General features: G+C 43.5%; 3 protein-coding genes across 3 annotated transcripts; 1 reads left to right on the forward strand and 2 right to left on the reverse strand.

Annotated features, from left to right (window-relative positions):
• Positions 1-389: 389 nt before the first annotated feature.
• Positions 390-12489, reverse strand: tm7sf3 (transmembrane 7 superfamily member 3). The gene is made up of 12 exons (XM_076076301.1): positions 11747-12489; positions 10013-10167; positions 6469-6619; positions 6029-6149; positions 4864-5035; positions 4545-4722; positions 3952-4038; positions 2848-2928; positions 2573-2725; positions 2385-2485; positions 1620-1782; positions 390-1534 (listed from the first exon to the last, which is right to left on the reverse strand). Exons 1-12 carry the CDS (start codon positions 11820-11822, stop codon positions 1281-1283), a joined length of 1692 nt encoding a protein of 563 aa, XP_075932416.1. The 5' UTR covers positions 11823-12489; the 3' UTR covers positions 390-1280.
• Positions 12490-12609: 120 nt separating this feature from the next.
• On the reverse strand, positions 12610-15657 carry fgfr1op2 (FGFR1 oncogene partner 2). The gene is made up of 6 exons (XM_076076304.1): positions 15351-15657; positions 14270-14406; positions 13978-14095; positions 13643-13785; positions 13372-13485; positions 12610-13070 (listed from the first exon to the last, which is right to left on the reverse strand). The coding sequence occupies exons 1-6, from the start codon at positions 15373-15375 to the stop codon at positions 12933-12935; spliced, it is 675 nt and encodes a 224-aa protein (XP_075932419.1). The 5' UTR covers positions 15376-15657; the 3' UTR covers positions 12610-12932.
• med21 (mediator complex subunit 21) lies at positions 15614-18914 on the forward strand. The gene is made up of 4 exons (XM_076076305.1): positions 15614-15764; positions 16139-16253; positions 16477-16577; positions 18281-18914. Exons 1-4 carry the CDS (start codon positions 15723-15725, stop codon positions 18458-18460), a joined length of 438 nt encoding a protein of 145 aa, XP_075932420.1. The 5' UTR covers positions 15614-15722; the 3' UTR covers positions 18461-18914.
• The last annotated feature ends 1350 nt before the right edge of the window (positions 18915-20264 follow it).

Genomic DNA, 20264 nt, shown 5'->3' on the forward strand with positions numbered 1-20264 from the left:
CTGAATAATCTGACTAATCCGAACAAGTGAAATCACCTGTGATGGTGTGCAGGCCTCCAATAGTCGCCTGTTGTGCTCTGCTGCCCCCCAGTGGTGTTAAAGAAACACCAGGGTTGAGTTAGTTCGGGTGGTTGAATGTTGTGATTTTATATTGGATTATAGAAGGCGAGAGGAATAAATGTACTTTTTTAAAAACCACACGAGCCAATCCTCTTTATTCATCCCCGTGATAAATAACGAAAGAAACAAGACCTAATTCGTTTTTTCAAAGGAATCAGCTGTTATTAGAAGGAAAAGCACAGATGTAAATAATGTGAATGATGGCTGAATTCCATTTAGCCGTTTGGTTTTTCCTCTAAATGCTAAGGGAAGGAAAGAACCACAGGCCGTGTTTTTCATAAACATGTCTGCATTTTGTTTTTTATTTCAAAAAGTCCACAGACAAAAAAAAAAAAAAAAAAGAAGCCAAATAAAATACTTACAGGCTTGAAGACCGAGTCTGGTCTCGGTGCATTGTGGGCTAAAAGCTGAGCGTGAAACCTTGAGAAAAGTCCCGGCACACAGGCGGCAGTTTAAACACGTTCACAGGTTAATGACTCAGCACCGTCACAGCCAGTACGTTAAAATCCAGTGTGCAAATAACAATAAGACTGACCGGACTGCAAAGTCAGTCCAAACAAAAGGAAAACAAACTATTCTCACACAGTGAATGAAATAGTGTGTTTTTCCTCTTTTTCTGTGTGAAGGCAAACGTGTAAAAACCTGCAATATTTATTCACTTAGTCAGTTTTGCTTTTGCGGCTTGTTTGTGAGGCGCATCCTCACTTTACTGACCTGTGTGACTCCTGCAGAACTTTCGGGGCTAAACGGCACTTAGAGTTTAGTCTAAAACATCAAATCGTCACATACACTTCACCTGTTAAAAGTTTAAAAATCAACTTTACGGTACAAAGTATTCTTCATTTAAATCTGTCCAAGAACCATCTTCTTGAACAGTTTCAGGGATTTATAGTGTTAAATAAAAGTGGCGTTCAGGGAAACAAAAAAAGGTCAGTCTTTGTACAAAAAAACCTTTTTTGGGATTTAAAAATCCACCAGCAGAGTCAGTGGTATAACCCCTCTGTGTTATTTATGATGCATTCCTACTGGGACCGTCTTCCAGTCAGCTGGTTAAAGTCCCAGCACCAGTTATGAGGGACAACATTCCTCCAGATTACCCAGAACTCTCCAGTACAATACGCAGTGCACAGGGATCTCTTTACCCCCCCCCCAGAGACGGCTCACAGGAGCAGAGGCGTGTGCTCCCCGGCCGGCTCCATCCTCTTGGTGAGCTGCCGCACTCTGGCCAGGAGGCGGTTGGGCAGCGGGGGGAAGTGGTGGCTCGGGTCGAGGACGTTGGTCTTGCGGCGCTCGCGTTCCTGCAGCCACATGAGGTACGGGCTGGGCGGGAAGAACGGGCGGGTGCGCTCGCGGTACAGCTGCAGGACGACGCCGACGACGCCGAGCACCACCCACACCGTGATCATGGCGTAGTCTGGACGACGGGAGGAGGAGGAGACGGTGTTGAGATGAGACCAAACATTGGAGTCACTGAGATTCTTTTAAAGTTGTGAACTCACCGATGGCTTGGAAGGGCACGTCGGTGAACACGGCATTGAAGTTGTTGTTGAGGAAGCGCTTGAGGATGTTCAGTGTGATGAAGGACAGGCTGGTGTAGACGTAGGCGTTGACGGCCAGAATCACGGCGTAAGCACCGACGGCGCCGCACGTGACGATGTTTCCCTGGTGTCAAAGAAACACAAAACACATCTCTGGTCAAGATGAATGAGAAACACTCTTTCATTCTTACCTTTTTTTATTTAGATAGAGGGATTCGGTTGGCTGTAAAGCATAAAGAAAATATCACTTTTTGTCTATCACTGTGTAATCCTGTCATACCACCACTAGATGGCGCCAAAGTAAAGATCCTAAATCCTACGCATCAACAAGCTCCTCAGTGGTTTGAAGCGCTTTTGGGCTCGTTGGAGAACACACAGGAAGTCACAGAGATGGTTACATCCTGTTAGATTTGATCTGTAGTCTACTTATTTATATTTGTTTGAAAATATACATATACGTGGAAATGTGTGCGACTCTGTCACTGTCGTCCATCCTTTGTTCTTTCTATGTCTGTCTTATTTCACTGTGCTTCTTGTTTGGATGTGTGCTGTAATAATAACATATATTATTATAAACCACACAAGATATGTTTTTAGATTAAACCTTCATTGCACAACAATCTTGCGTAAAATGTTACAATCACACAGAAAGTGTTCTACTGAAACCCACGTGACACAGACCCTCAGTGGGCCGTCTCCGCTCTGAACTGTTCTCAGATCTGTTACCTCTCTGGGCCAACGCACGAAGAACAGCGGAACGGCGACCATGATGCAGCAGAAGGTCACCCAGAAAACGACATCCGAGTGTCTGAACAGATCGAGGTCACCTGGAACAAGACCAATACACTTGGTATATAAATCATACGCAACAGTGTTAAAGAGACAGTGACGTCACGGCGGCAGGTTTCTCCTACCGAGAGGAGTGAAGAGGACCGTGGAGGCGACGAGGAAGCCGAGCATCAGTCCAACCACGACGACGCAGGCCATGACGGAACCCCAGCGCCACCAGCTCATCACCAGCAGGACTCCGCCCACCACGCCGATCACCGCCGACAAGGCCAGACAGACTGCAGAGAGACGCACACAGACTCTCACATACTGGCTGTAATCATGCAAACCGGCAGAAAGCTTTGAGAATGATCAAAGTGTGCGTGTGTGTGTGTGTGTGGGGGGGGGGGGGACGACTCACTGTCATAGTCCAGGTCTGTGGTCCTTGTGATCAGCACAAAGAAGAAAAACGCCCCAAAGCTGAATCCCATGCAAAACAGCTCTGCGTGACAGAAACAGAGAGAGAGAGAGTAAACTAAATGCAGTGACTTCACACGTCACAGTAGAACCAGGACAGACGTGACTCGGATCAGTCTGCACAGAATAAACCCACCGCATCTTCCAGAACCACTGGCAGCGGCGGCAGATCAGTCATGGGTTCACAGAGCAACAAACCTTTCGGCATCACATGAGAGGGAGACCACATGAGAGGAGACCACAGGAGAGGAGACCACAGGAGAGGCAGGCCAGCGCCGATCCGGATATTCAGTCTAGCTACGCATACTTGCAGATAAACTACAGGAGATTAAGTAGTGTGCACACCAAAGCTTTGCTTCCCGTCTGAGTCATTTCTTTTATGTCCATGTGGGGAAGTTCAAGACTCACAAACACGACATCTGACCCCCACTCATCTATTCTGTCGACCCTGAAGTGAACTGGTTCTGGGAAAAAGCTAAAACATAACTGCAGTCTGAGTAAAAATAGGGAGCTCTGTTTTCTCAGGCTTCAGAACACGGTGCTGGATTCTCAAGTGTTGAATCTCATTGACAGAATAATGAACTGGCTGAGCTGTCCTGTATGGATTCCACAAGCATGGAGGCAGCAGGCTTTGTTAGATGAAAACGTAAACTACAACACACATAAGTCCCAGGTCTGGTTCCAGAACGGGGCCCCAGTTTCGCTACAACTCTTTTCCGGCCGATTTGATAAAGGGTCTGTGAATCACTATTGGTTCAGCCCCTCCCGTGGGACCCCCCTGCCTCATGGACGCCTCCTTTTTGAAGAGGATTTCTGTCTGGCCAGAGGCCCCCAGAGTAGACCCAGAGGCCCCCAGGAAGGGTTCTAGATCTCGTCTGGGCTGGGAACACCTCGGAAAGCGCTGCTGAGGTAAGGGACGTCTGGATCACCTTGCTAAGCCCAGGACCCGGATAATGGATGTATGAATGGACGAATGGCTTAGTATTACGAGGGTAATTCATAATATATGATAATAATAATAATAAAGACACAAAGAGATGCTACTCACCACACTTAAAGAATCGATGCCCGAAGAAACAGACAAACAGGCCGGCCAAGCCAGCGAGGGTGAAGAAAATCTTTGTAGAGATCTTTCCTAAAAACAAAATCATAAAATAACTCATTCACCGAGTAGCTAAAGGTCAAACCTTCTCTCACAGCGTTCCTTAACCTCTGCAGAAAGCCGTATTTCAGCCCATGGGGTCTCTCAATCAAACCAATAACTAGAGAGTTTGGTGACGGTTTGGAGTAGCACAGGGTCATGGGAGATGTCTTCACCACCATTGCGGTCAACTTCTCCTAGTTAGGATTTCTTCAGTGTTTATTTTAACGGGAGCCGAATTATCAGCAGAGGTCTCTTCCTCTCCAAAACAAACCCGGTGATTAAAACCTGAAAACACTCAGAATAAACACGGGACGTCCTGGAGGGGCTGCGAGCCGAGCTGCCGCTAACGTTTGGCAGATTGTTTCTTGTTTCCATTTTTTGTTTCACGTGTGATGAAAGCAAAAACAATAAATGAATCTGAAAATGTAAGATCACAAGCGTCGGAGTAATGAACCAGTGAGCGACACATCGGGGATGTGGAACACGCGGCAGCTCACCGAGTGTTTGACAGCCGTCCAGAGCGGAAACAAAGCTGCAGGCGTAGGTGTGGACGGCCACGTAGGAGGCCGAGGTGTTCATCAGCGGGTCTCTGACCACCACCGAGTAGATGACGCCCTGACCGGGGATGGAGTTGAACACCGCCGTGCTCATGTCTGAGGACAACAGCGTCATGACCTGCAGGGAGACGGGGGGGGGGACGGGGGGGAGAAGTTAGCGAGCAGCACGCCGGCTGTTGTACTTCTGTCACTTGCCATAACTTTCGTTAAACATGTTCTTATGAGAGCTAGAAAGACGGTGGTGTTCGTGGTGTCCCACCCGTTTGCCGTTCTTCGTCATGCCCTGGATGTCCGCCACGGCCTGAATGCCGCCGAACAGGCTGCGCTCTGATAGGTCGTTCTCAGGCAGGAAGTACTGGTAGACGTCGTACTGCAGCCGCCAGCGCGTGTTGGTCTCTGTCGATTGGTCGCAGACCGGAGGAGTTTCTCCCCTGATGGAGAGCCAGAACAAATCACATTGCCTTCAGTTATTATAATAACTCATTATGTTATTGTATATGATGGACTTTCTTGTCTGAGGCTCTCCTCTAGTATGATTAGCAATGAGGGAAAGGCTCAGTGCCTTGCTCATGTGCACTCCGTGGATCCAGGACACCTGCCTCTTACTGCTGTACGGCTACAAGTTGAACTGGCTTTGTGAGGAAGGACGCTGCTTTGAACAGAAGTCAACTAATTGGAGATGGATGCGAGACAGCTGGAGGAACACCTCTTATTACTTTATGAAGATGAATCACAAACCCTGCAGCTGGACCTCAACCACCACCAGCTATTGCATCACTTCCTGTTAGCAGGGCTGTACCGTACAGTTCAAAGCTGTATTCATAAAGTTGACATTCAAATTCTAAATCCACACAACTTCTTATATTCATTAAAGAAATTTGCTTTAATGAAAAAAGACAAATCACTTGATATGAAATATTAAAAAAAACCTTTAACTGAAGTGAACCGACTGCTTACCAAACAAACCTAGAGCCTAGTATCTGTCCACACCACTGTTGGTAATGAGCTGCAAACTCAATTTGACACATTTTATGCACACGGTTTGGCATTTCTTAATTGTCCCACGACAAGATATTCCCTCCACAAAGCCCAACGAGCACAGAAATCAGAAAGCGTCATTCAGATAACCGAAACCTCACCAGAGTTTTAACAACAGTGGAGTCTGTGCTGCTCCAGACTGGCAGGTAATGAATGACACAACAGGAAATGATACAACGAGTCCTCTGTTTATCTGCACCGAGACGGCTTTGTGACACATAACAGACGTTGTTGAGAAAACGAAGCGAGTACTCTGAGCCGCAGAAGAGGAAGAGAGAGATCATGAGACATCAACAGCGAGGCGGTTTGGCTTACAGGTCCTGATTTGTTTTTGGACGGGGTTTAAACAAGCCCAACAGGAAGTTGAGCACATACTATTGCGTTACCTCTCGTAGCCTAAGTTTGCCGGGGCAAAGCGGATGGTGGTCTCATAGAGGTTGTAGAGGATATAGACGTTTGGGTCAACGTCCAGGTCGAACTCCGTGTTACAAGCTCCAGGGACCGGATCTGAAAAGAGATCAAATTCTTTATTAGCTGCTGCGTCGGGCATGTGAGGGTTTAGTGGTACCCTGCCATATCAGGATGACTTGTTGTTGGGGTGTTTCAACACACTAGGACGGCATATGAGCAGCCACGCTCAATCAATGCCAGCGCTCACTCATGGTCGGCACGAGCTTCCCTTAAGTCAAAGGTTTACCACCAACTGAGTGTCTCTAAGCTTCTTCTAGCTGCAACTTCCTTGTTTTTTTTTTTTCTGACTTCTCACGCGAGACTCGGATAGAGCGGCACACATCAGAAGAGGAGCTGAGTGTTTCAGCAGACGTACCGCTGCTGGTGTACGGCAGGATGACCCCGGTGCCCGCCACGGTGTCCTCGTCGGGAGAAGACAGAAACAAGGAGAGGGACGCCTGGCTCGGCTGGAGGGCCGACAGGAGCCCCGAGTCCACTGCCGTCAGAGAGAGACCCAGGCTTGGCATCTGAAACCACACGGACACATCGACACCTCGTCAGCGGGAAAATGCAAAAGCAAATAAACAGTACGAGCAAAAAAAACACTTTAAAACAGTCAGGTGCCCGAGGAAAGATTAAGGACATTACAATTCATCCTGAGGGGGACATACATGTAACTAAAGGGGGTTGAGACAATCTCCTGCCAGCATTAACTTGAAATATTCTCTCTTCTGAAAATAACACACTTGGCTCTTTGTTTAATGGATTACTGAGTAATCAACCCGTAGTACGCCTCACTCACTGCAGGCTGCACTCCTACAGGCAGTGACATTTCTACAACGGCTGAGCTCATGATAAGACCGGGCTGACCAACTAGTCAACAACATGTTTTTCCACTCTTTGTGTCCTCAACATACTCTGAAATAAATTGAATCTTATTCAGAACAAATTGCATTAGTTGCTAATAAAGGGAATTAATTCATTTCACTGGCAGAGCGAGTAAGAAGTTCAAATCAGTCCAAAGGTTGAGCTCACAGATCACTTGGCCTGATGTTCAAATCCCATGAAAAGCCGAAACCAACAATGAATGCATCTACTCACAGGCAGTGTGTGTGTGTGTGTGTGTGTATTTAGCTTGCAGATGAAATAGACCCCTAAAAAAACATTTGAATGGGATTTAGTTAGATATAAATAAGTAACTCGAGCCTTATCTGACTGTATCAGCCCCAACACTGAGACCTGGTCTTTGTGCATCAGCTGATACCGAGTACTGATCCAAGACCAGTGTTTGATTAATAAGCCGTCTGCCTCACTGTGTGGAAGTGACTGAGATCATTATTGTATTTGTAAGGCAGCATCGGGCTTCACGTAAACATTACAACATAAGAAATACATAGATCTATAAATGTACAGAGTTTTTATTTATTTTAAATAATGGTATCAGATATCGATAAATAACTGTAATATGCTGAGAAATGGGGTTAGGAATCTTCCAAAACAAATTAGTTGTTTCAATTTATAAATATAATAAATTACAGTGCTAATTTAAAGCCATACCTTGTTAATGTTCAGCCATTTAACCGAATGTGTGTGTGTGCGTCTGAAGCGTGTGACGCAGTCCTGAACTGGTAAACTCTCAGTTCACATGAACTAGCTCTCTGACAACAATAGGATGCGTGTTACCTAATGTAGAACAAACGGTTGAAGCGACTGGTAACAAAGTAACTGTGATGTGTGTGTGTGTGTGTGAGACGCCAGAGAAAGGGATGCCAGAGAAAGGGAGAACAGAATTTTACAGAATTTTACACACTTACACACACACACACACACACACACACACACACACACACACACACACACACACACACACACACACACACACACACACACACACACACACACACACACACACACACACACACACACACACACACACACACACACACACACACACACACACGACTCTCAGTCTGACCGCTCATACAACAACTCCATTGTGTGAAGCTCGTCTTGTTGTTGCGCTGGAGTGGGTAGTGAGACTCCATTTGGTGTGGTTTTACACTGATTGTATTTAAAAACACCACAGAGGTAGTGAAACGCATACCGAAGTGATTACCTTTACATGCACACTAACATGCCGCTGTTATTCAGAGTACGGCAATATTCAGAATCGCCGTTCTTGTTGTCACAAGGGCAAAAAAAATGAATATTTTTAACATGTAAACATGGTCGGTGATCCGCATTCTGAATGTCCAGTTATATGTAGTATGAAGTACAATATCCATCTAAAACATGCTGACGTTTATCTGGTAGAGTTTTATGCATCTGGATTGTTAGCTGGAAGTAGAAATGGAGAGTCATGAGCAGCACTGGCTGATAAACCAAATGACATCAAACACTAAAAGAAGGATCTTGTGGTTTACCACTCGCAGTGAGCGGGAGCGATGAAAGAATAAAGGGAGAGTGAAATAGAGATCGGCTCCATCTCGAGCGCTGACGTCCATTTGCGTCAACAGGCTCAACTCTGTTTGGCTTTCTCTTGTTTTCCAACGTTTCCATCAACAGAGGAAACAAAATAAAGCTAAACTAAATTAGCCCCCAACCCCCTCCCAGCGTGGACCCAAACCGAGCTGTCCCCTGAGACTTGTGGGACCGACGCCAGCAGGCTTCCCTCAGGGCCGCCCTGTCTGCCGCTCATGACCAGTGGACTGCACATCAGCTGACTGCCACTCCTCTCAGTGGGCCAGACGGCCTCGCTCACAAAGCCTCATTCATCCATCAGAGGTAGAACTAACTGCCTGCTCCTACATACCTCCAATTTCACAGTTTACCGTTTTATTTTTTATAACTGTCACAACTAAAAGAATCACTCGATTGAGGATGTGGAGAAACTCTAGAAAAGTGATGAGGCGTTTGATTTGCTGATTTAGCAGAACATTATGCATTTGACACCATTGAGCTTTCATCCACTTAGAGCCATGTCATGCTCTAAGTGACGAACATGCCAGCCAGCAGTGTGTGCTCTCAGACCAGTGGTGCTAAGCTAGTGGTGCTAAGCTAGTGGTAAAAGATGCGGCTGGTTGAAAACAGTGAGCTGTGTGCACCAGATGATTTCAGTCACGTTCAGTTCAGCACCACAATGCACCCGCCTCCAGATGAACAAATATTTACCTCCAGCAGCTGACTAAAATAAAAGCTGCCTTGCTCGTTATCATGGTAGACAGGTAAAAGATAGAGACCGATTGTTGTTTATCATGTAAGAAAAGAACAGGCTCACATTATGTTGCTATTTTTTTTATTGTATCTATGCAGGGGGACCTTATGATTTATGATTACCTTATTGAAGTTTTTTCACTAAAAAGGATGTTCTTTAAAAAAATATTTGTCCCATCTGTGATGCTATAAAAATATTTGTTTCTTAAAAGGGATAGTTCACCCTAAAATCAAAAACCACATGTTTCCCCTCTTACCCGTAGTGCTGTTTATCAATCTAGCTGGTTTTGGTGTGAGTTGCCCAGTGTTGGAGTTATCGGCCGTGGAGATGTCTGCCTTCTCTCGATTATAATAATACTTTGTGGAACTCGGCTTGTGGCGCTCAAAGTGCGAAAAATTATCTAAATAGAAATCATGACCCGGTTCCTCAAGATAATCCACAGACCTTGCCTTGATCAGTTTCATGGATTTTCTTTCAGACAGAGCCAGGGTAGCTGTCTCCCTCTATTTAAAGGCTTTATGCTAAGCTAAGCTTTATATTTAGTGTGTAGACATGAGTGGTATCGATCTTCTCCCATAACTATTGGCAAGAAAGCAAATCATATTTCAGATGATGAGGGGAGAGTCCGTCAGTCGTCTGTCACAGGTGCTACCGCAACAGTCGGAGCTAAAAAAAAAAAAAAAAGTGTCTGGCAGCACTTTCTCACCCTGGTGTAGGAGAGCGTGGCGTTGCGGTGCTGCGTGTGGAACTGCAGGGTGACGTAAGCCACGTCCGGGGCGATCCGGGACACCACGGCCTGCACCGTCTCGTTGCGGGAGACGTTCACGTTCTGGAAGGTTCCCAGCAGGAAAATCACCCGGTCTGCGACGGAGAGGAGAAAAGTCTGATTGATCACATGCTTTTATTGTGGAGGATTGGTTGGAGCGTGCTGCCTATAAATTCCGAGCAACAACACCAGGCAACATTGAGTAAACTGTTTGTTCCCTGAGGTCGCAGACAGCAGCTGGTGCTTTGCCATGAAGGCGACCTGAAGACAGGTCAGCAGCCCATCAAGGAGGATCTTACAGAAGAAGAAAAAAGCTGAATGGAGAAGTGCGCTCTGTGTTGAGTAATGAGGTATTTCTTCAACAGCTTGACAAGAATCAAACACTGCTGTATAAACTTCTTTAATGTCCAGATTGCAGCGGGCTACAATTATTTTAAATTCTGGCCTACAAAACTGCTTGCTAACATGTCAGCTGCTCATTTAGGAGGTTTGTTGTCAAAAACACTTCAAAATATATACAAAAAAAACTACATTACCATTGTAACGTTCAGTAAAACAACTAATTATTTGTCAGTCCTCCGTGATTTCCGACGTTATCTTCCACTTTTATCTGAAAACCTTTGGACTGGCCGGTATTAGTGAAGCCGATCATCCTCTGATCATGTGCTTACGTCAATGCTGTTTTTGTTTTCTTTCCTCTCTATTCAAATGAAACAGTAATAATGAATCCACTATGGATGTACTCACTCTTAAGTAACCATTAACTCTCTATCTGAAGGGGAATGTGCAGAAAAGCACATAACAACACTGTACCATGATCACTTCAGATGATCACGCTGAAACAGCAACCGTCCACTCATGAGATCTGAGAAGCACATGTAGTTTGACCAATAGATTAAAAAATATATACATATTAAACTGACTACGTGATGCTTAAACATCTGTCAATCAAACATCACACTTCACCAAAGCAGCTTCTCCCACTCATCACTGTGACACTTCCTCATCTCTTTCACAGACCACTCGGATTGATTTCAGCGGGCCTCATAAGTTTGAGAGGCTTTTCCACCCTGAGGAAATGGAAATTAGTTGCAGAAAGTGACATAAATCACCGGTTACTTCAGCCGCCATCTGTGACTTCACCCTACAGCAGAGACATTGGAGTTATTGATATTCTATTAACATCCCAATGTGAATATCACAGGCATACTATACACAAGTTATGTTAGAATTGCTCTGTGATGACCCCCCCCCCCCCCCCACAACATCTCCTTACACCGATATAGACTCTGTTAAACATGTGTAAAACATACACCCTTTCTCAAAAACACTATATAACTGAATTAAATTCACTTTATGCGTTTTTGAGGGGGGTTAAACTGGACTAAATAAACATATGACCCTGAGTAGGTTCGTGAGAAAATTTGATATTTCACTGCTAGCTAACGTTAGCTAAAGCTACACAGCAATAACAAGCTCAACAGAGTGATACTCCAGTGATTTACATGCAGCATCAAGGAGTCACACAACCGCATTTAACACGTTCCCTGCTACACAATGTTAACGTTAGCTACTATATAACCCAATACTTATCGGTTTTAAAGATTGAGAAAGATAAATAACATCCTAAAAGTGAAAGTAGCGTTACATTAAATTGCTGTGCTAGTAACTCACTTTCCACTTGCGCTTGAACTTCACAAGCCAGAGGAAGACAGAGCAGCAGCAGCGGGCACCAAGTCCAACGAGACATTTTCCTTTACTTCGACAAAAGCGCTTCTACCCGCCGGTCGGTGAAATCATTGGTAACCTCGGAGCCTCCGGTGTTTGGGGAGCAGAAGTCTCTGCAGAAGCGACATGCTTGACTGGACTGAGGGGTTCCGCGGGACAGCCTTCTCCCTCTGCTGCCGCTCCGACGGCTGGAACGATGCTTCCGCGAGACTCGCGCACTCGGGTCACGCGATAGTTCCACCTCCCTGTCCAGACAGCATTTTAAATCAAGCAGTGACTGAACGTGATTTACATAAAACATTATCTTGGAGCGTCTTACTTCGTGTATGTGTTTTGATGTCCGTTCATAAACGTTGCGTTGGGTTTATTAACGGCATTTAAAAGGATGTTTGTGGATCTGGGAAAAAGTGGCGGAGTGGGAGCTCTTTGATATCATATTCTCAGACCATAGCTAATCACTACGTCAAAGTAATTTATGCTGAAAACAAGCACAATTTTATGTGCACAAAATGAATGTAAAGCAGTAAAAAAAAAAAAAGGCTGCTGTTCTTGATTTACAGAAATATTCTTCAGATATTGAAATAAACACTAATGTTGGAGGAATGCTTTCCAACATTACTCTGCTGACTTGTTGCAGTTCCGCAGCAGAGGGGGAAGTTGGATGTTACAGCAGATCCTGTGTGTTGGATGATGATTCTATTCCTGCTGTTAAACTGCTGATGAAAATATGCCACAACAATGCATATAGTGAAAGCGAGAAGTCGAGTTCCCGCTCAGGTCACCACACAGAAAACAAAAAACAGAGACAATTTACATGTTTATTGATTTATTTAAACTCAAGCCCTTCTCTTACCCATTCATACATTAAAACCTTGCAGGCACCAAAGAGTCATGCATGCTGGCAAACCGATTGAACATAACAGAAGTACGAACAAACAAAAAAGATGAGACGCATCTTTCACACTGCTTGCGTCTGAATCACCAGACGAGGATGCAGCTCCGCAGAATCGTGCTGTAAATGCTCCAGGAGAAGGGAGAGTATACAGGCGAAAGATGAAGTGGTATGTGGCAAGACACTGTACACAATAGTGGCAGCAGCAGCGGGGGGGGGGACGGTCCCTCGTGGGCTCTCTTAATTCTTTCGTAAGCTGACGTCGGCGCTGGTCAGCAGCGGCGACAGCGACGTGCTCTCTGATACGTCTTCTCTCTTCAGAACCAGGAAAGCCTCGCGACTGATTCCCAGCAGCTCTCGGAGGCCGCTGTTCTCCAGCTGAGATGCACAAAACAGAAGACGTACAGCCATGCATTCAGATGAAATAATACCACTACTGCTACTTCTATTACTACTAACATGGATCTTTCATTTGATGCTGCGTCAATCAATGAATATTTGCACGTTGGTGGCTCCACATCAAACCCATTATTTGAAAGAAAGTGTGCCGCGTGGTTCAAAAGAATAGGCTTAGGATTTTTCTCTCAAGTTTGGATTTGTGTCCCTACCCTGCACCATCATTTTATTTTGGACAACTGTTGGAAGTACACGTGGAACAGATCGGGGCATTTTCTTTTACCTCTAGCTGTTTAATCCTCTCCTCGTCTTCACATATTCGTCCCTCGTCCACCTCTATCGCCTTCCTCATCACAGAGGCCATCTCATTGATCTTGTCTATGTGTGCTTGCATTTCCTACAGAGATGGAAAACAAAACACATAAATAAAAGGTAGTAGAAGTTGGGAAAGTAGGTCTTTAGTAATCAGCTGTCACATTTTTCACGATAAAGTTTAACAAGTAATCCCCCAAATAAGCAGGCCCTGAAAGGAGGATTAAGTGGGCCTCACTGACCGTGGTGTGCTGCTCCTTCAGCTGTGTCACGATGGCGGGGTCGTCTCTCTTGCTGGCCATGAGGAGCCTGAACATCTGCTCCCGGTATTTGGTCATGATGAGCTCTAACGCAGACTGGTGTTCATCTAACGACGTCCGTAGCTCTGCAGGAAGAGTAAACACAGGCTTTTTAGGAGACATCACTGCAGAAAACCTCCACAAGAACATCTGTCAACTTCACGTTGCCCTGCTGCGATTAGCCATCTCTGTGTTTGTGACAAACGGGAGTCCACTCCGAAACGGACCACAAAGCAGCCAAGCCACAGTGAGAGTAACATTACAAATGAAAAGCCTACCTTTGTTTTCCTGCTGCAGCTCTCTGATCTGACGGTTTTCCTGTTGGATTCCTAGGACCAGACTAGAACGAGGACGATGTCGCGCTACCTGGTTCAACGAGTCAATCTCCTCCTGGTACTGCCAACAAGAAACCCCCTCCCATTAGACAACTGGAAGATTTCAGTCTACAATTAACAGTGATTTATGTCACTGCCTTACACTCGTTATCAGGTTTTTTAGTGATTATGCATTGAAGCGGCTATAAAAAGAACACTCCTATTTAATTGCCACCAACATAATGTGATACCATACCTGTTGCATGGCCTCCACTCGCTTGTTAAGCGAGGTCGTCTGTTCGATTAACATCTCAGCCGCGTTGTCATGGTTACGAAGCCTCTCCACCAATGATTTGGCATCTGCCAGGACCTTTTCTACGGTGCAGTTCATGCCTGAGGAAATAAAACTCATCATTACGAGGAACTACGACGGTTTAATGACCACAGGAAAGAGTGGATTCCTTACTTTATAATAGGGTAATGTTGCCATTAAGAGATTATTATAGATTGTTATAAGTAAGCTCAATGACTAATCCATTTTGTAATCAATAAAATCATTGTGTGTGCTGGGCTAATGTGATCTCTTTCCTCCTGTTTCAATTAATGCATATACCTGATTGGTTCAAAATGATTGCATAGAAATATATCTATCTAATATGACTTACCCAGCCTTCACTATTGGCATTTAAAAGTCTGTACTTTGTATTTTAAACGGGCTTTTATCTCAGGCAATAAATTGAGGCCGATAAAGCACACTGTGCCTCATCATGCTATTCATTACGTCACTTATTGACCAAGTGAAGAGTCACACTAACAGAAACTGAAGCTCCCCATTTGTAAATCTTCAGACTATGATCAGATTAGAGTCACTAACCTTAATACAACTAGAATTCATTGTTCGGTACAATAAAGTAAAAAGAATAAAGTAAAAAGACATGACTCATCAAAGAACTAAAACAACATGTTTCTTAACGCGTCGCAAAGCCTACCCTGATGTCAGATGTGTGTCAGCTAATTCGCTCAAGCTAACACTGCCTTGCTCTAAGTGTTACATTTAGTTAATGTACGCCATATTTATCTTAGCTGTGGTAAACTTCAGGGCAACTACGCAAAGTTGTTCTGCTTCAGTTAACTGACTGAGTAACGTTAACATTTTACCAGCAGCACAAACACAAAGTCTTTGCTAACTTATTAGCCGACGTACAACCCACATTTCAGCTGTCATACAAATCCACTTCAGGTTGGGATTATAAACATGTTGTAACTAGTCGACTGACATTAAAAATAGGTCTTCCTTATTAACTTTAGAAATATAGTTGAAGAAGAAAGTGTCGTACCTTGGGAACTCAAAGTGCAAGACATTTGAGTTTAGCTAGTCCGCCGTTACTTCCTGTTGATGTTTAGTAGCTAATGTTAGCTACACGCTAACATTAGTCCCATCAAGGAGCAACAAGTAGGGTTAGAGGTGACCATGCAGCGCTATTCCTTTTTAAAACACGACGATATATCAGCAGACATGAACTATGAACTTGATTTCAACACTCGACACGCTGTAAAGTCAGTCTTGCAGTGATTTAAGTGGCTACAACTAAACCTAAACGATAATATGACAACCAAAGCTTCTAAATCCCGTCAAAATCCCGCGAGGTTTTTTGACATCAGGACATTTCTCGCGACACTAACAGCGGGACTTTGTTATTACAGAAAACATGGCGGACAGGCTAACGCAACTCCAGGACGCTGTCAACTCGGTAGGACACATTTATAGTATTTCGCTGAAGAAGAATAACTCTGTTTGGACTGGTCATGTTATTTGAAGGTGGTAGGTGGTGTCTCGTGGCTCCATTATGTTCAGTAACTTTGTAAACATGGCTACATCACTGGGTAGCTAACGACCAGGGGCCTGGTACTTTACCACGAACAAGTTTAGCTTCAGGTTATATTGCACACAGTTGGTACAGTGTTGGAGTCTTAAAACATTGGAACCTCAAAGTGATGCAATGTCACTATAAAGCTAACGGGTGGCTGACTGACACGGTATATTGCTAGGCGTATTAACGAATAACATTATAGCTTCCTGCATAAAAGTAAGTACGGTCCAAATGGTGTTGTTTTGTGTGTCCAGCTCGCAGATCAGTTCTGTAATGCCATCGGCGTCCTGCAGCAATGTGCGCCTCCTGCCTCCTTCAACAACATCCAGACAGCTATCAACAAAGATCAGCCAGCGAACCCAACCGAAGGTGAATTGTTTGTTTTCTCCCTAACTTATCATCATTATTGACTCCCTTGTCTTCTTATTAATATATATCTTGCCTCTTGACCATTTCTGGTTAACATTGATACACCAGTCAACTGTTGACCTTATCAAATTGAGAAATGTTGTCAGATGGGATCAACGTTGATCCATAACACTTAAAATGCTATTGGCATAATTTCTGTTACTAATATTTTATCTCTCCCCAGAATATGCCCAGCTGTTTGCAGCCCTGATCGCCAGAACAGCCAAAGATGTGGATGTACTAATCGACTCCCTGCCCAGTGAGGAGTCCACGGCAGCTCTGCAGGTCAGCACAGGCACAATTAACTTTCAGACATTTCGGTTACAGATTCCATGATCAACATATAGAGAATACCAGCTAGTGTTTCTAGCTTCCAGTCAGCAGAGGGAGCCAAGTGAACGCTTTGTACAACTGCTTTCTACAATTTGACAAGGAAAATGATGTCTGCTCATGGGTTTAAAATAAATAACTAAATGATTGCAGTCAATTTTCAGGCATCACTTCTAGTTATTAATTGTGAGAATCCTAGAGGTTAGTAATATACTGCTGGAAGAACATTTTTCAATTACTGACATATACACACTAATCAATGGGTTTATTTATATATATATTATATATATATATATACATATTTTTTTATTACATTGTTACACACAATTTGTGTGTAGATAGTTTAAAGTTTGATCAGTTAAAGTGGCTATTCTCAACCACCATTCATTATGACAGGCGGTGATGGGTGAGGGTAGCAGAATATGTATTTAGGTCATTACAGCTGACAGTGGCAGAACAAGTATTTACATCCAAGTTTTTTTTCCTGTTTTTGGCATTTTATTTAATTTTTTCTCATTTATTCGGGAAGTTGGTACTCGGAACATTAATAAATATCAGAAGTCGGCCTCTAATGAAAAACAGTTTGAGACCCCCTGATTTTAGGAGACTCAGATCAGATGCAACAACTTCTCAGAAGAATATTTAATGTGTTTATCCAGGGTCACTGAGTTTTTATGAGAAGCCTTTTTAAGTTCATTTCCTATTTCCTCCACAAAGGAAATCGAGAGGAAAAGTTGCTTCTGTGTCCGTGTTGATTCCTGTCCTAAAGATAGAAGGTTATATTAGATGAAAGCAATCATCCTTACAGGTTAAAACTAATGCAAGTGATATGAGTGAGTACCCGATGTGTATATGGAATGACTGAGGATAGCTGAATGAATCTCAGCTGACCACGACTTCCTATTGGAGCACTGATGTTTATCGCTATAGATTCAAAGTCACACCAGTTAGTCTTCAACAGCTGAAATACACAGACTATGTAATGTGACAGACCAACACCGTCACTACTGGACTCTTGACATGAGAGGACATGTGAGGACACTTCCCATGGATGTCCTCAATTTACTCTTGTTCTAAATAAGCACACGATGTTTGAAGCTCTTTCCAACATGAAGATAGAAAGATGGAGTACTTTGTTAATCCTAGTGGGAGATTGTCGCCAAGTCACGCATGATATCCAAAACTAACATTTAAAGGAGACTCAAAGAAGTAGAAAATACCATTATTAAGAACATAAATTAATCTAATTCTAAACTAAACCCATGCAATACCTCTAAATATATACAACGGTAGTACCCGGTAGTATTCTGAACTTGCTTCGTGCAGGTGTTGTTGGTTCTGCATATTGTCTTGTGTTGCCATAGAAAGGTGCTTAATTGGAGTTGCTTACATGAGTGCTGGAAATAACTGTACAGTGAATCTATGTATACACTTGTGATGTGTGGCATGAAAGCGTCACACAATATGGTGTTTGTCGACGAGACGTCATCCGATATAAAAGAGAAGTACGAGTACCTCAACTGTACTTGAGTAGCCTAAATGTACAAGAGTATGTTTGCATGTATATAAAAGAAAATATTTACACTCTCCCATCAGTCATTTGATGGACAGAAAGCTCCGCCCCCTATCGTAGTAAACGACATGTTCCCTCTTGTCAGGCGGCCAGTCTGCGGCAGCTGGAGGAGGAGAACCATGACGCAGCAGCTCGTCTGGAGGAGGTGGTTTACCGCGGCGATGTGCTCCTGGAGAAGATCCAGAGTGCGCTGGCTGACATCGCCCAGTCTCAGCTCCGCACGCGCAACGGAGCACCGAGCCAGCCCTCGCCGGCCGAATCCTGACCCGCTGTGTGTGTGTGTGTCTGTGTGCATAACGCAGTCCTGGACAATTCTCAATCTGACTCTTTACCCTCAGACATCAGCTGCAAGCTTCAAAACAGTCAAAGAATATGTCTGTAAAGACCAAAACGGTCGATGAAACATAATTTGGTTGCTTAGCAATGTGTCCTCACGTACATACTATTTTGCTTAAGGACCTTACTGCTGGTACAAAAATATGTCTCCAAAAGACTGGTCTGAATGTGGGAACGGTCATGTTTTTTTATGTTGTATGTTGATCAAGTCTGTTTTTGTAGATATTTATGAATGGAATGATTGAAATTCACGTTTTGGAGTATCTCCACTGAAAAGCCTCTCGGCACTCTTCAGAACAGTTAAACTCACTCAGCTCACTGTTACTCTGAAGTTTTTTTTTTTTTTTTTTTTTTTTTTTTTATAAATAAAGCTTGAACAGACACAGTGGAGACTTCAGAACTTTTTGTATCTTTAAAACAGATTTTTTTTTGTGTGTCACAGAATTGTTTTGGGGAAAAATGTAGAAGTGTTTTTATCTCCAGATCACGAAGGATGTGTATTGTTGAATGTGGCGCTTACAAGCGATGTTTCCCTGCCACAAATCATAAATGACTCACGTTTCAGAGGATAAGTACGATTAAAAAAATAACTTTTTCATCCATAGAATAGGAAAATGCATAATAATGCCTCACTAATTAACTGTTTATTGATGTAATTCCTTTTTAAATTCGATAAAATAGCCATTCTGTCTCCTCTGACAGTCTTAAAAGATACTTGGTTGAACTTAATGTTTAAAAATCCAGCTCTAATTATTTGTTCACACAACAGTGGTGGCGTGTGGCCTTAATTTCACTCGAATCAAAAAGTGGCTCAGTGGTCTGAGTCCAGGCTCCGGGCCAGAGAGTTTATAGCCCAAATCTAAATATAGGTGCTGTGTCACGGCTCAGTGGGCCCCACTGATGTGAGGAATATAAAAACAGCCTTGTCTGCTGGACACCACACCCAGACGTGTTGGCAGGGCACACCCACATCTGTGCATGTTGACATCATGACTCTTACAGTAAAAAACACACTCGACCCGTCCAAATAAGGCCATTCATGGCCTGAACTGTCAACACAAGTTTCCTGTTGGTGTTTTGTTTTCTTCTTCTTTTTCTGCTGTAGTTAGTTTTATTTTGATTTACTGCATACACCTCTTCTTTGTCCTATTGATTAATAGGAAATCAAAGATGAGGGCAAATGCATTTCCATTCCAAGCGCCCTTGCTGGGATGATTGGAGGAAACAAGACAGTTTCCTATGGAATTTCTAGATTGCAACTTTGTAGTGTGAAAACATAATCTACAGTGTCTAGTTCTAACAGCGAACAAGTGTTTTACACATTTTTTGCCAAACGAGCTGCAGTCATATTGAAATGTTCTACCAAAATTCTCAGATCTTGCCTTAATAGAAATATCTGCCGTGATTTTATTGTGAGACAAAATTTGTCCTATGAAATGTTTATGGGTACTGATTACAGTTTTGTATTTGTATAGTGAAATTTGATTGTTAATCATTCCTTTGCGTTTGTTTTCAACTATTGCAATGAAAAAGCAGCAATGTGTAGTCTCGATCACAATGTGACCTCTTATTGACCTTAGATAGCCTCTTGTGGTTCACGTGCCATTTGCTATTTATGTGTGAAGAAACTAATTAATTCACAATGTTTGTATCGCATGAATCTAAAATAGCATCATAATAATATTAGTTCTTCTTTTTAATGGTTTGCACCGAGCATAACCAATACAATTATG

The sequence above is a fragment of the Anarhichas minor genome, unplaced genomic scaffold (genome assembly GCF_050575085.1).
Source record: "Anarhichas minor isolate MPS153535 unplaced genomic scaffold, ASM5057508v1 ptg000055l, whole genome shotgun sequence".
NCBI classification, from domain to species: Eukaryota; Metazoa; Chordata; class Actinopteri; order Perciformes; family Anarhichadidae; genus Anarhichas; species Anarhichas minor.